Source organism: Neodiprion virginianus, chromosome 4, assembly GCF_021901495.1.
Source record: "Neodiprion virginianus isolate iyNeoVirg1 chromosome 4, iyNeoVirg1.1, whole genome shotgun sequence".
NCBI classification, from domain to species: Eukaryota; Metazoa; Arthropoda; class Insecta; order Hymenoptera; family Diprionidae; genus Neodiprion; species Neodiprion virginianus.
The window spans coordinates 9,363,651-9,379,841 of NC_060880.1; the positions used below are offsets into that span (position 1 = coordinate 9,363,651).

A 16,191-nucleotide genomic window follows, 5' to 3' on the forward strand; every position below is an offset into this window, starting at 1 on the left:
CATTGATCACATTCACGAATTCTCATGATATCTACTACTTTCTATATTTTCAAAATAAATTTTTGTTAATAATATGAAAATTAGCTTTTGCAAGAAATATAAAAAGGGTTACTCTCTACATACATCGTATTTCTAATTTGACTGATTACTACTCAATGATTACTATGCAATGTTACTTACTATATATGAAATTATTTCGTACACATATTTTATTTGTTCTTTTATCAATGTTTGTCACGCAGTAAATTACGAGTAATTATAATTAATACAATACTATTTTCGTCAAATATTTGCCGGAATCAGATTCACGAAACAAGCCAAGTAATCCATTCTTCAAATGTGGCATACCCATATTTTGCTATTGTCGTCAAATATAGGCCCAAAAATTACAGGGTCAAATGTCATGTCGTAATACATAGAGGACACTGTGATATTCGTTTTCAATTCATAAATCGTTAAGTAAGAAGTACTATATAATCTTCATTTACGTGTCCAACTCCACGTCTAGCTATTTATGAATATATAATTTATTTGCTGAATTCAAAATAGCATCAACGATTTCCGAAGCCCATGATGTAAAAGGATAAGAGATAGACATACATTTCGAAACTACAGAGTTATCTGTATATTGCTTTCCCCTACTGGATTTTGAAAAGCTTGAATCCCCTTGAACTGAGCCACGTATTATTAATTGATGAAAACTATCATCACCTCTACTTGTATCGTGGAATGTTTTTTCTCTCTTTCCATTGAAATCAACTATCTTCCTGTTATTATGACTCTTTTGTTGACTTTCTCTGGACCTTTATGTTCGTAAAACGTTTTTTCTCCACATCGTTGTCAGAAATGGATTGCAGTTTTCTTCTACCCATTCTTTTCATTTATTTCAATTCACCTCTAAAAGTTAGTCAAGTAATTAGTATTCGGAAGTCCACTCAATTCTTGAATCATAGTTCTTGGAATTTAAAGTTTTTCTAAATAAATTAAATTTAGCTCTGAAGTAGAACATGATACGAAAAAAAATATTTGAGACTATATTCGAAGAGATTTCGGACAGACCCGAATTTCCTTATGATTTGCTTAACACATTTTGGCTACCATAATTTTTATTGGGAATAATGTTGGACAAATACCAAATTTTATCAATGAAAACAAAAGAAGAAGTTATTGAGAAAAAGAATTTTGTTACTTATTCTTGGAAATAGTTTTATTGCCACTGACAAGTTTGACAATTCAATATGCGATGTACATAGATTCAGTCAATTTACAAACATAATTAAATAATTCTAGCTTATTATAAGTGTATCCATGTGATGATGCGATATTAGAATTGTGATGCCATCTCTAATTTATGATACCAGACATGATTAATAATTTTATTCCTTAGTATAGTTGGTGACATTTTATATTACGTACAACAATTCAGCATCCATTTTTTGTGAACTTCTGTTATAAATACATGAAATTGTAAGTATTAATTTAAATAAATATATATAAATACTTGATGAATATAATATTCAGTTAATATTTAATAGGTTGATGTAAATTAAATGGTAGGATCTTGAGCTGTTCATTATCAGTCGAATCCTTTACGGTCCTCGATACTGAATCGACCTTCGAAGTACTAGCAAATAAAAATAGATTCCAAGTAATCAATGACAAAAAAAAAACCGAATGTCGAAACTACTGCGAAAAGTTGTTCCTTAATCCTATATACATAAATAAACGTAACCTAATGATTATCTTTTCCCTGAAGATCGCTAAGACCTTCTCTACCACCGATTGGTATAGTTCCAAATTGCATTATTGATATTTTTTGTCAAAAAAATTTCAAAACATTTCAGTTCAAGAATGCAAATCAGAAGAATACAAAGTTTTGCAGAGTCGTTTCGTAAAAAACTTAATTGAATAATCTCGTGACTAAAACTCGCATGCTACTTAAACGACTGTTTTAGTACAACGTGATTGTACAAATGCCATGGATTTCTCGACGTTAATTATAATGTGGACCTTAATTCTAATCTTGCTGGGATTCTAGATCAATTGCAGGCTTTGGAGTAGAATCACCGGCTGCCGGAAATTCATAAATTGGTTTGAATCCCCCGAAAAGTTGTGGTTTGAAGTTTTCAATATCAAATTCACTCTGTTCGGTTTGTGTTTCGTCCTCTTTCTCTTGTTCGTCAGATCTGTCATTTGATTCAGGCTTGGCCACGACGCTCCAGCCATTGCTAGAAGGTGCTTCGGCACTGACACTAGCCATGAATGGCGCCATAAAGTTTTGTGGCGATGGTGCGGAACTCGAGGAACTTGAGGGCTGCTGAGACGGTAAGACGGGATTTTTACCCGACATATCGTCTTTTAATTCATCCGACATAACCTCAATCAATTCAGAAGGTTCTAATTTTTTATTATCTGGAGTATCATCCGTCGGCGTAAACGCGTAAGCAATGGGTGTTACAGTTGTCGGCTGCACAGTCTTCAAAGTCACAGAAATTGGAGCTCTATAAAGCGGTGCTTCATCATCACTTGGTTTGTTGATGATTCTCGGGTCGGAATCGTCTTGAAGCCACAAATTGTCAAATTTTGCAGGCTTGTCTCTCACAGTTGGAGCCTCAGTTTTCCTCATCAGAAAGGGCATGTAATCCTGCAAGTAAGGTATCAGATTGATACTCGTGTCGTCGTGTTGTTTGACATTTGTATTTTCATCGTCAACCTCCTCATCGATCTTGTCACTCGGTACAAGTAATGGCTTCTCTTGGGTTATCAGTAACGATGCGTCAGGCCTCTCCAGAGGATAAGGGAAATCAGATTTTAATGACGAACTAGGGTGAGGCCTGGTTTGCGGATGTAGAATGGTTTTGTCTCGTAACAGAGGTAGTCCTATTCCTTCTTCTTCCTCCTCATCTTTTGATGACGCAAGGGTATCTGGAGGTAAAGGTCGATGTGGCCCTCTAGTACCAACTACAACACTTTCATCGTCAGTTTGTGAATCATCTTTATGGCTAACCACAGAATTCATGGGATATACGACATAGACTGGCCGCTTTTCTTCTTCATTATTGTCATTGTCCGTGCTACGGCTATCGTCATCATCGTCGTCAAAGTTATCTTCACCTTTACTGAACTTTACTCTAAACGGTGGTGGGAGGTTCGGCTTCACCACTTTCTCATCGAGCCCACCTTGTTGTTGAATCATCTGCAAAGTAGTTACCTGAGGAACGTCTTTGAGGTCGGTACTTGATCGTCTGTTAATTAGAGTCCTCGATGGTATCTGCGGTGGTTCGGCAGAGAACTTCTCAAATCCAGAAATTTCTTCTGACTCTGTTTCAGCGTTCCGTCGAAGTTTCTGCTCGGTAAATTGATCATTCTCCGTTCCTGGGAGGCCCTGATATCGGTCACTTTGCGACAAGGGTGTGCGAAATCGCTTGTAAAGTGAATCTGGCTCCTTGAATTTTTCCTTTTTCGAGAAGGAATTTGGGAAATGCGGATTGTCCGATACTGGATTTCGAAATTGCTGATTATCTAAAGACGGATGACCTTGGTAACGCTTGTCGACCAGAAGAGCACCTTGATACTTCTGCCCCTCTATTTGTGCGGAGTCGCGAAACCCAGGGTCACTATCAGAAACCAATCTCAAAGCATGTACTGATGGTTGTGGTGGTGGGGGTGGACTTAATCTCTGCAAATATGGCAGCGACGGTCTCCTTCCCAACATAGGCTGCCTCCCTGGTCCATAAAGCGCAGGTATAGTACCGATTGATTCGGATCCATGATGACCGTGCGAAGATTTTGAGTTCGGTCTGAACTGAGGCAGAATATTAGGCAACTTGGAGTCTTGGAGCGAAGGTCTTTTGAAGTTGCCATCCGCAGGACCAGGTTTAGAATGCGGTGGTAACCTAGGGGGTCGGAGAAAATCAGGTCTCGGCGGGTAGTAAGGCCTTGGACGGCCGTCAAAAGGTCTCGAAGAATATAATCCTGACGGGCGTTCCGATTGCCTATCGATTGGTTCATCTGGAGGAGTTAAATTTTCAGATAGTTTTGGTAAGTTTTCGCTTTGTTCTTGAGTATGGTCAAGGGTTGGTGTACCCTTTATTGTAGGTGAAAATTCTTGTACAGACCCATCAGCTTCGTTTATAACAATAACGTGTTCTTCGACTGGTCTTTCGTGACTGTTACCCGGAAAAACAACGTACCCATTTTGCGGATTTGTATGAGGATTTTCAATTGAACCACCGAAAACTACATGCTTGTCATTTTGATTATGCGCTCTATCAATTTCCGAAGAGGCACTTGAAGAAGGTCTTACTCCAAGGTTTAGAGAGGCTTCAACTGGAACGTTTCGTATGTTTACTACTTCATTCTGGAAAGGCCTTGATCCTATGTTCAAAGAAGGTGCATTCAATGATGTCCTGACTCCAAGATTGAGAGAAGTTTCTGAAGGTCCACTTTGTGGATGCACAATATTCAATCTTCCCGGATTTGGAGTACCGGGTAATACTGCCGATGGATTATTCAAAACAGTGTTTGGATAAAGTGACGGTGAATTTACGAAAGATGGCAATGGACCAGGATTTGGTGGCTCAACTCCGTTAATCTTGGGAGGATAAGGTCTGTTCTGAGGATTGAAGTTCAAGTTATGTTGCTCAATATTATTCTGTAAGGCTGGGTTTTTCTGACCAACTTCTGTTGAAATGGGGTTCGGATGAATTGCCACTGACGCCAAAGCAACGGGTACATTCGTCGCTGGCTTTTTAGAAGCACTTGTTGTTTGAGAATGACTTTGTTCGATGTCTTGTGAGTTGTACATAGATTGAAATTGACCTTCACTTTTAGACCCATAAGCAGTTTCTCTGATCGCGGTACCTACAAAGTGACCACCGTCTACATTTTGTTGATTGCCAAGAACAAATGAAACTGTGTCTTGGCCAGGTGGTATTATCACGCTACTCGTACTTTCAACCTGTTTCATGCCATTTGGATTCACATTTAAAGGTCTGATCTGCCCATTTCCATTTTCGTAAGGTCTTAAGTTCATATTTATCGAAAGATCAGGATTTACATTGTTCGAAATTGGATGCTCAAAAAACCCTACAGGATTATTTCCAGATTCCGGTTTTCTGTTGATCGTTTTATCGATAGATGTTTCGAACGGCTTTTGATTATGCACTATCGGATTTCCAGGGTAAGGCTGTAATGGCTTTTCAGGGTGATTATCACCCAAAGGCAAAGAAGTTGGGGGCGGTCCCGTTGATACGGGTTGACTATAGCTCGTTGTTGGTTTCTTCGCCAAGTTCGTTGTATAATTAAAGAGTCCCCCTTTTTTCGACGGAGAGTTGTTGACTTTCATCCGCAAATCAGGGGACTCCTGTTTTTCCAATGTCGTAGTAGTTGACAACGATAGAGTTGTCGTGGAAGCTGTGCTAGGCGGGGCTGAGTACATCGATGATTCGGTGGGCGTTCCGTTATTTATTTCATCATTGTCACTGTCCTCGATGCTTCCATAACTATAATCATCATCGTACTCATCGGAAACAATTGGCCTTGCATGTGAATTTTGAGAATGTGGTATATTTGAATTGACAGGTTTGTTGCCATAGTTAGTTCCCGGTATTGGTTTGAACGGTGCGAAGTTTTCGTCGTAATTACTATTAGAGTAATCATCATGTATTCTTTGTGTCGACGACGGGGGTTTTAGGGATGAGAAAGCAGTAGATGGTTTTCTCGGTGGGTAAGTAGTCGTTGTCCAAGTAGGAGATGTAGGTTTTTGCGTACTTTGTACCGTTGTGGTTGTTGTGAATAGCGTGGTGTGCGTAGTGATAGGCGTTCCGAGTGTTGTTGCGCTCGCTGCAGATGGAAGCGGTGACGAGATTCGCTGAGTAGTCGTAGGCTTGGTCGTTGTTTTCGGCAGATAAGTTTTATGAGTTACAAAGTACAATGGTGGTTCGGTCGTTTTCTCCAAATCTTCGTACGGTCTATGATTGTAGGTATTGTAACTGTTTAACCCACTTTGAACCTTAGTGTTTGCATATGAACTAGATATCAATGGGTATTTCTCTTTGTTGTATTTACCAGAGCTGTAGTGTACCGGGAGATTTAAAAAATCGTGAAGACTTGGAGAATAAGGGTTTATCTCGTTCGGTCTCGTTCCTTCGACATTTCCATCTTTGCGATCGATGTTCTTTTTATCGTAAATATCATCAGACTGAACGTCAGTCACGTAGGAATCTTCATCGTATTCATCATAATCAGTAGCGTTGGTATTTTCGGCCGTGTAATTCACAGTTTTCAATGGAGCCTTTTCAAAATCAATCTTACCAGTTATGGGATCTTTTTCTAATGAAAATGGCTTTCCACCATTGAATGCAAATAGGCCGGACATCCTGTATTGAAGCCTATCGGCTATCAATGGGGACGGACTGGGAACATCCACTTCGGGAGGTAGGTCAAGATCGAGGTCCAGGTCAGTATCCCGTGTTCTCGCCATTGCCAGATCTTTGTTGGAATTCCGATGGTCCGTGTTGTCAAGATGATCAAGTACACCAGAATCGGCAGTCACGGAGCATTGAAATAATCCCACCGCGAAGAGCAGTGTCCAAAACGAGTTCACTCGCGACGCCATTTCGTTTCTGCAAAAATAAAACATAATTATTCAAGTCCAGTCAGAAAACAATGATCTTAGCAAAAATCGCATCCAAAAAAGTGCCATTAATGCCTATTCTATTATTAGCTGTTTCAGCTACATCGCGTAGAGTCGACCGCATTTACGAATGCGCTTACGTGTGTACAATATATATACACGTAGTAAACAGCTATGCGTGATTACAACCGATATTTATATGAAATAAGTTTTTACGGTTATTCAACGGTAAATTATCAATACTGTGGGAGGCAGGTCCATGATCACGTACATAACGTCACACGCACATAATACGTAAGCATCAGCAGGAAACCTCGACCCACAAGGTCAGCTTTGCGTCCTCAGATGTCATTTGCGAAAATGTGGGACAGACTGTATTATATTTGAAGCAGTGTAACGGACCCCTGGGCATTTGTGGCGCGAGAATAGTGCTGGGTGTAAAAAATCCGTGGTAGGAAACGACAATTATAATAATACACCCGTGTACCTGCGATGCAGTACACCTCAGTATGCATGTACAGTATTCAGTAGAGTGCTACATCCGGTGCAGTCGCACCGTGTAACTTGAATACTTGATGCAAGTGTACAGGTAACGTCAATAATTATATGGTATGACAGAGACTAGATTATAGCTCTGTTATTTTATAGACGGCTAGATGGTGATTGGTCGATGGAACGCGGCTTGAGAGAAACCGTTACGTCCCACTCGTAGTATGTTACGTCATGGTTATTCAGTGGGTCACCGTGCCACGATGGGCCCAGTCATCTCACGTTCCGCTCATGTCCCAGCTCCTATGTTCAGCGTGAAAATAAAAGTATAGTCACGGCACAAATTGTCGAAATTCCCCGGCTTCTCCTATCATGATTCTCTATTTCCGGGTCTCGATGCCACTCAACTCCAGTCGTAAGTCAAACCTCAAGAACAACCACACGTAATCAAATACCCCGCCTCTAAATTCTGGATGATGAACTCGTGAAGAATGTATGAGAAGACACGTTGACGCCGTTTTTAAAGGTGGAAAGGCTAGGACTTTGCCGGAGGTGAAAGGGATCTTACTGATCCGCAGTCCGGGATATTTCTAGGAATTTCTGTAAATTGCTGTTGCATCTTGTCCCATGAGTTTAAGAAGAGCACATCCTGCTTCTCCACTTTTGTGAAAGTCTTTCCATTCCTAGGATAGCTAACATGCTCGTCATTTTTAGCGAGAACTCGATGAATAGGAAGTATTACTTGCAATTAGATTCTGTCTTGACTGTTCGTGAAATTTTGGAAGCAGTTTAATCTATGATATAATTAGGTACGTGAAAAAAACATGGTGAAATAATATTTTTTTTAATTATAATCACAGTTTTTTGACGTCCCACAAAGCATTCGGCATAAAAAATCTCCCGGTTATGATTCAAAATTGACTTGTTTAAAAAACTAAACTCTCACACTGTTCAAACATAGCTTGCAAAATAATTGGTGTGTACTAGGCGCCAGTTCTTTCTGAAGCAAAGAAGATTTTAGATACGACATAGTTTGCTTCAAACTCATTAACCTCTCGACAAGATCTGGTATAAGAAATGTATGCCAACGTGGGGCACGCCAGTGAACCGTTATCTGAAAATAAACGTGCATAAAAAGTATCCTTCTCTGAAAATAGCGAATAAAAACTTAATTACTGTTATCAAGGTATGCCCATCAGCCCGTGGAATAATCTGACAACGAGTTTTTGCCCTAGATAAAAATTTTTAGACAGCAGATTAGTTAGAACTATTTTTTTCAGAATTCACATCAGATGGGATGTCAAGTAGGTTCGGAGATTTCTATGCTCTGTCATTCGTAATGCACTGTAGTATAAGAGAGAAGCCTAATCAACGCACTTTGTTCGTCACGCGAGAAAAAGAAGCGTCCGCATTCTACCAGGTTTTGTTTACTACATGGAGTCAACTCGACCTCCCTACACGGTGTTAGTATTTCGTGACTTGCACTTTCAAAGCTCGCCGTTAATAGTTATTTGTTCGTGAGAGCTTCGGAAAAAACTTGGAAAGACCTTTCGTTCAAACGATGGACACGTAATCGAGTTATTTCAATAAATAAGTCAGCAGCTTTATTGCTATATAAAAAAAAAAAATGAAGATCGATTCCCACGAAATTGGGAGACTTGTTGCAAAAAGAATGGAAGTCTGTAGTTGATAGATGTTGAGAAATAAATTTGGTTCCGTCCAACTGCGGGTTCACGAGATATATTAGACTTTTAGTGGATTCTGAAACATTTAGAATACGAAATAATCCCTTTTCTCATTGTCAGTCATTATATAGATTGAGCAAAAATGAATTTCTTAACCAAATAACAAAATTCAAAACTAAAACAAATAATAAAAATACTTTTCACAGATATTTATCAAAACCCTTCAGTAATTTATGTACCTATATTGATGCTGCCGAAAAGTACATTGGCCTCTGTGACCTACTGAATGAATCATTGACAAGATACACAAGGAAAAGCTTCTTGTCGAAGTATCGCTTACTTCTTGCATTGTCAGGAATTAAAATACGAGCATTGGCGTAACAACAGGGGGCACGGTCCCCCAGATTGTTGAATGCCCATCCCACAAAGCCCAAAATTAAGAGATTAAAAATTTTCTATTAAAAAATATCCCTCAAGAATACTTTTAAAAAGTAAAAAACGGAAGGTCAAGTAATTTTAACAGTGTTTTTTGAAAGAAAACCTTCTCAATATATCATAAGATAATACATGTAGAAAAAATTAAATCGTTTTAGATAGCTTCTTTGCTCTGATGGAAAAAAAAAATTACAGCCCATGATATGTTAAAGGTCTTTGAAAAAAAGGCGAAAATTAAATTTGCTGTGAACATGTTTTGTCATTTAATAAACAATTACTGGTCCTAATGTATATTTGTTTTTTTTTTTTCTTTGAAGAGAGAACCTTCCAAGGTGTGGTGATTTTTGCTCTGAATATATATAATATAATATGTATGTTCTTTTGTTTCATACATCGTAAAATTTAGGCACATATTTGCGTAAAGCGAAATGAAGGATGGGGGTCTTGGCCCCCCTCTCCCGAGAAAAGCCCTAATTACGCTAATGAATACGAGGCCAATAAATAAAGGGCCTAACTATTGAAGTCCTTGGAAGACATTTTCTTAGAAATCTTAGAGATGATTAATGCAGCTCATCACCTCTAAGTCTTGTATCTGGGCATTGGCGTATACATACGTATGGCATTATTTTCAGAAAGTTCCCTTGCGAGATCTGTACTTGCAAATTTGAAGATTTAACAAGTTTTAAGAAAGTGCTGAAGCTTGTTAGAGTTTCTACAATAACCAGTTCGAAGTGAAAGGTTATCGTCGAGAAAAGGTCAAGTACTTTACACTAGCCAACAATGGATACTCTTTCTCTACATGCGAGGGCAAATGTCAATTTTTCTCACATGAAACCAGAATAACAAGAAAAACATTCGCGATGCCAAAGCATTTGTTATTTTGTCAGTGTTGTCACGTCTGAAACCTTGGTGTGAAATAAAAAATTGTGCTGTATGGTAAATTATGTATACTTTTGCACAGATTGTGATCACAAATATTTTACAAATTTAGAGAACAACTTTGCTTCTAAATATTTTCTTAACCCTTCAGAACTAACGCGTAGAGAAATTCTCTGGCAGTTATTTTAAAACATTTTTTTTTTTTTAATTTTATGCTTTTTTAGGACAGTGAAACATAAAAATTTTTAATACTTAAAATATGTGGAAAAAAAATATCCGTTTACAACAGTGAGAGTTTTTCTCATCACCTCAGTAAAGATGTTAATAAAAAAAACCGTAATTCGGATAGATCAGATATACTTTGGCTATATACGTAATAATAACCGCCACTTCTGAAATATATATATATATGTACATACATATAATTTACCGTAATCTAAACAAACGTGCTCGTACTTGTTAATGCAAAAATGTGATAAATTATTGTTATTGTTATAACTGTCATTAGCTATTTCGTGTATTCGATAAGTAAGTAAATTTTATCGTTATTCTTTTATACGAATCATCACATATTAATTTACATTTCAATTCTTTCTCTCTCTGTCTTTCTCTGTCTCTCTCTCTCTCTCTCTAGAAAGTATCAAGAATTTACCTGATTGTTAAAGTGTTGGCTGTGGAACCACAAAACACAGGAAAACAACGGACATGAAAAAATTAAGGACACGGGCAAAGTAGATGCAACAATAAGTCAACGATGACGAATGGGATCAGCATAGCCTATATAGCACGAAGAAAATACTACACTGACTTATTCATAAAAGCTATTTCTGAGGTAAGAGTAGATCGGTAACTGTAGATAATTATCGCAAATTAGAATTTTTTGGTGATTCTGATGCGTAGATGCTTTGCGTCTATATTACATACAAAATAATCTGAGCACATTGTTGTACCATTGTTTCACTAACACAAGCATAGTTTGCGATACAACAACAATTTAAAACAATTCAATTGAAGCGATGAACATCCAGGTTACGGCCGGCCGATACGCTTTGATGGCTATTCGTTGCATCTCTAATGCGAGAAGCTAGCTATATGATTGCTGGCTTTAGTGCTATTGTCATACTGGCCTGCTGATCCAAAAATTTTAGATTCACGCCTCTGTGATTCCTCGATTCCAAATTATGGGCTCATCTGGTCAAACTCGTCCGAAAGATCACGTTTGTGTTAACCATGACAGAACTAGACATTAGATCGAGAAGATATTCTAAAAGTGAGTATAGTTACGGCAACGTTCAATACGAGTATATTCAACGTTGTTGGCTGCATACTCTGTTGTCTGTAGTTGAACGCTGCGCTGGCTAAAAACAGTGTGACAAAAAGCGATCTTATTCGATGGTGCCGAGTAATTCTGATCAAAGTTGAATCAATATTAACAATAATTCCTAGTCTATATATGTTAGGGTGGTTCTTAAAATGGTCATTTTTGAATTTCGATTACCCCCTCCTCCAAATCGGCTACAAATAATTCAAAAATGATTTCATAATTTTTTCAGATTTTTACCTCAACTCTAACCCCTCCTGCCATCAGGGTGGATTTCTCCATTTAAAATACATGTGTTTCGGACACATTCTCAGTATATATTTTATTGTGAGAGTAATAATGTTCGAAAAAATCTTTGGCTGCGAGGTTTTAGTGGGCATTAGGGCCACTATTTGAGAAAAAAATCACATCATTATACCAGGCAATCTAGACGAATTGTACTTCCTATAAAAACGTAAAAAGTCAGATTTTGAGGGGTTAGAGTTGAGGTGAAGATCTGAAAAAATTACAGTATTATTTTTGAATTACTTGAAGCCGATTTGGGAGGTGGGACGGTCGTAATTCAAAAATGACCTTCTTAAGGACCACCCTAATATGTATAAAACGTAGATTATAAGCGTTAAAAGTTCGCGAGATCGAATGACAATCTTGAAAAATGTCTGTTATAAATATTTGAGGCGGATCAGATGAATATTTTCTAGTCCAGAGCCATAGCATTCGGACAAAGTTAAAACGATCGAAGTAAATGAAGGAAACATAAATAACTCATCAGGGCAAACGTGCGGCCGTATATCTAAAAACAATGCGACAGATTTGCATATGCATATGATTAAAGAAGAGAATTAAACGATGAAACGGGTTATCAGTACTATCGATTAAAAATCACTTGTGTACAGGAGATTTATAACACAAGTTCGAGGGATGGTCGATGAAGACTTCAGTGAGCTAGAAAGAAGATGCCGATCATTACAGACTACGTGATACGCTTAAGTATTATGCGTCACTCATAGCATTTAATTCCAAGCGTAAACACGAGATGATTTCTGACTGACACAACCAGTTGTCGGCCATTCGTTAGCACAAGCCACGAATGGAAATTGAATAATACGTCGTTGGAACGTAATCGCGAGACTTGTGTCGTCTGTATGATGAGATTAAAACAAGAGCATCCCTTGACGCTTTAGTGCCTGATGTACCAAATTTATCACATTCGTTTTAGAAGGCTCCAAAACATTGTCTGTGGGTAAAATGAGTGACTGTACTAGTATCTTCAATCCACCCTAGATGCAAGCACCAAGGCTTATAAACCCGGAAACAGCAGCCCTTTTCTCACAAAAATTCAATGTGACGACAGCGTCTGTCGACAAATGCGTGAGGTCGCAAAAGTATGAATCTAGGTCCCGGTGTTAAAGGGTTAATCCTACTTCTTCTATACCACTTTCTCCCTTCCTCTCTCTCCCTCTCTTGCTTACGTTGTCTCGTGATAAAAAGTTTACGATTAGCTACAGCAGAGTTTCGTTAGGAAAGCAATCGAGATTCCGTTACAAAAGAAACAATTATTGAAGCTTGGGAAGAGAATTTTTTTGAAATTTTTATCTCGTCTTTAGTCACGGACATGATTTTAAAACTGAAATGAAAAACTTCAAATTACCTAGCGGCGTCTTGAACTTGGAGTCAAGCAGGTCAAGTTTGATGTACTAACGCATCAAGAACACGCAACATGCGGAAAGAGACGGTGAGATACGAGATGTATACGAAATGAGAGAGGTGAGAAAAATCTTAACACGCTGTGTACCTCCTCCGATGAAAGCATAGTGGGCCAGGACCTTGAATTTCTCGTTTGACCGGGTGAAGGTAGCTCAGAGCAGGAAGGAATCTATAACCTGAAGTGAATTACGAATTACGTAGCTCTCACCTGGCCCAAACCTTTCTTCTACCCTGACATTAAATAATAGTTATCAAGCTTGATCGTTTCAGTCGATCAAAACGCACAAATACCCGAGTTTGACTCAGCTTCGAGTCGTGACAGGGTATTCATCGAATTAATGGCCTTAAGAATGAAGAGTTGGATTGGTTGAAATTTGAATTGAGCTGATATAATATTTTATACATTCTCACTACAATTTTTATCTTATTCGGTTTTCTGGTACAGCGTAGAAATATAGTGATACAAAAATTCTCGCGGTATTCAAAGATCGTTGACTTTGTAGAGCAATAAATTATATCAAATTGGACATGTGCATAACACAAAGTATCTAACGTTTGCATTGACAAGTTTTATATGTCAACATTAATAACACGGACATGCTTGTTCAATAGAACATATAACTCTGCAGCAGACTCGTGTTTCACCTCAGAAACAACTATACTATTAGCCACTACTAGCTAGAAAAAGGAGCTATTTCAAAAAATGCGAGAAGAACGGGCTGTCTCGAGAAACGTATGAAGAATTGACTACCTTATCAAATATTGAAGAACAGTTTATTTCGCCTCCGATTACTACAGTTAAGGCGCACAAAATGCTTTTCTTCGTCTCGTTTAACCCGTACGTCACCACCAGACAAATCTGTTCGACGTTACTTGTCACTGCGATAATAATAATAACAATAATACTAAGAACTCACGTTTGCGCAAGGTTTTAGAAATTTTCGAATTGAAAGAAGCGCCGGCGTCATTCGAGTGTCATGCTCCCGCCTCGGAGAAAAGGCTGTTCCCGTGTTGTCGTCGTAAGAGCCGTTATTTCCGTATCTTTTTTTTCCCTTCCTTCACTTCTGGTATCGCGACTGTTACAGATACTCAGATACGGAACTACACTCGAGTGCCCTGTCCTCAGGTTGTCGTCGTCGCAGTACCGGTGACGTCCAACGACTGACGAAGGCCGTTCGTCCGTCGCAGGATTCGGTCCTCTGGTCAAGTGCGGAGGGGATTCCCCTGCGACTCCCCCAGGCCCAGCTGAAGGACTGAATTTTATCGGGCCCCCGCGGTCTCTCCGGAGTCGACGACAGCCGGGTACATTCGAATCTTGAAGCCCGAGCGGCAGCGATGACTAGGAAGGAAGGCTCGGGCCTCGAGGAAACGGTACGTGGAACAGTTAGACGATGACCTACATTTGAGCGAAGCCACGCCGTCCGAATCACCGTCGTCGTCGCTGCTTCTGATCCTGGGACCCCAAGCGCGTCAACGAAGTCACTTTCGGGTTGGATGACGCCGAAAGCGCTCAACGCGAACAAAAATTGATTACAAAGAACTACGTCGAATTGGAAGTGCTTATAACTTGTGATGATTTGCACATTGAATGATGCTACCTGAATTTCTCGAGCGAACACCGTCCGTTCGTTTACAATTCATCTGACTTGGTTCGATTCGTGTTACAGATCCTCCAACTAGCAAATCCACACGTATTAACAATAAGTCCTGTATGGACCGTAGGCTATGTCGTTATTGATATATTCTAGTATCGCAGTGCATTTGTCATCATGGAAATAATGGAGTTGCTCGAAACTGACGTACCCAAAAAGTAAGCAGTGTTAATTTAATAGACTCTTTTAGAATTTCAGACCAGCTTGCTATTATAGATAAATCGTTGTTTATAATATTTAATAGTCTCTGCGAACCCTGTTATCGTTATTCGTGGGTAGCTTCCCAAGTAGCACAAAATCATCTGTGACTGACATTTGGTCTGAAGGCGATTTAGTCACTCAACATATCAGTCACACTTAATTGTGCTACTTGGGTTGTAGAATAAAAATGTGCCCTGAATTATCTTAACTTTAACATTACCTTGTCAAGACAATGTTATAATTATTTCAAATTCAATCATAATGGATCACTGAAACGCTGTCATTCAGAGAACGGCGTAACGCATGTGATGCTGCGCGTCAGTTTACTATAAGTAAGATAATCCAACAAACCTCGAGAGTCGACTTGTCATTGACACAAGACATAACCTTCGTGGTCCCAGATAACGAAACGTGTCCGTGCAAAAAGTCTGCTTCGCTTACTGCGATTTTCGTGTTGCGTTTTTACCGAAAATATTTGCGGAACAATTTTTCTCTTGCAAATGGACAGTAATAATTGTTTGTTATTTTGATGTAGGTATAGCAAAACTTGCTTGCATTAGTAGATATTTTACTGACAACTTTGCTTTAAAATTATTTGCTTGAGTTTTCACAGCAATTGAGGACCCGTCTTGTTTTAATATCGCTAGCAATGCTTTGCAACCATTGTGTCTTTTCACTGCAAAATTTGCACACATGTTGTTATCTGCGGTTGTAAATATTTCCACATTTATTCCTCGTATTAGGTATCACGTGAAGCTTGTATTGTGTTCTGATAAATCATTAGCTGATATTGTTCATAAAATATGAAACAAAAAAAGACAAGTAATTATTTCGTGTGCTTGGAGAATTTTTGCAACCAACTACAAGAATGTTGATGTTCACTGTGTAATTAAAGTGGGTTGTATGATTTTAAATAAAAATCTTTTTTACCTCTATCGTAATTTTTTCCAATGTGGCCTTAAAGAGTATTTTGTAATTATCTTTATATCAATGAGAACACGTCCATAAAGTCTTTCGTGCTAGATAAACTTGGTATTATACCTATTGCACAAAAAGATTATTAAGCAAACCAAGTATTTCGTAAGGGTAGATTGTTCATCTTGGCGTCTTATTCGTATTTCTAATGGCATTTGCTAACAAACTCATACGGAGTTTGAAACTTCTATAATTAGATCCGTGAATGTT

General features: G+C 38.6%; 1 protein-coding gene across 2 annotated transcripts; it reads right to left on the bottom strand.

The window, feature by feature from the left end:
* Positions 1-1,189: 1,189 nt before the first annotated feature.
* Positions 1,190-14,340, bottom strand: LOC124301894 (uncharacterized). Of its 2 annotated transcripts, none has more exons than XM_046757449.1 (2): positions 14,071-14,340; positions 1,190-6,626 (listed from the first exon to the last, which is right to left on the bottom strand). In XM_046757449.1, the coding sequence occupies exon 2, from the start codon at positions 6,617-6,619 to the stop codon at positions 2,018-2,020; it is 4,602 nt and encodes a 1,533-aa protein (XP_046613405.1). In that variant the 5' UTR covers positions 6,620-6,626; positions 14,071-14,340; the 3' UTR covers positions 1,190-2,017. The 2 variants fall into 2 exon arrangements, with proteins under 2 accessions (XP_046613405.1, XP_046613406.1); XM_046757450.1 differs by lacking the exon at positions 14,071-14,340 and adding an exon at positions 13,098-13,115.
* Between the last annotated feature and the right edge of the window lie 1,851 nt (positions 14,341-16,191).

Excerpts from the sequence above, each read along its gene's own strand:
- LOC124301894 (XM_046757449.1), bottom strand. The coding sequence starts at position 6,619 with ATGGCGTCGCGAGTGAACTCGTTTTGGACACTGCTCTTCGCGGTGGGA.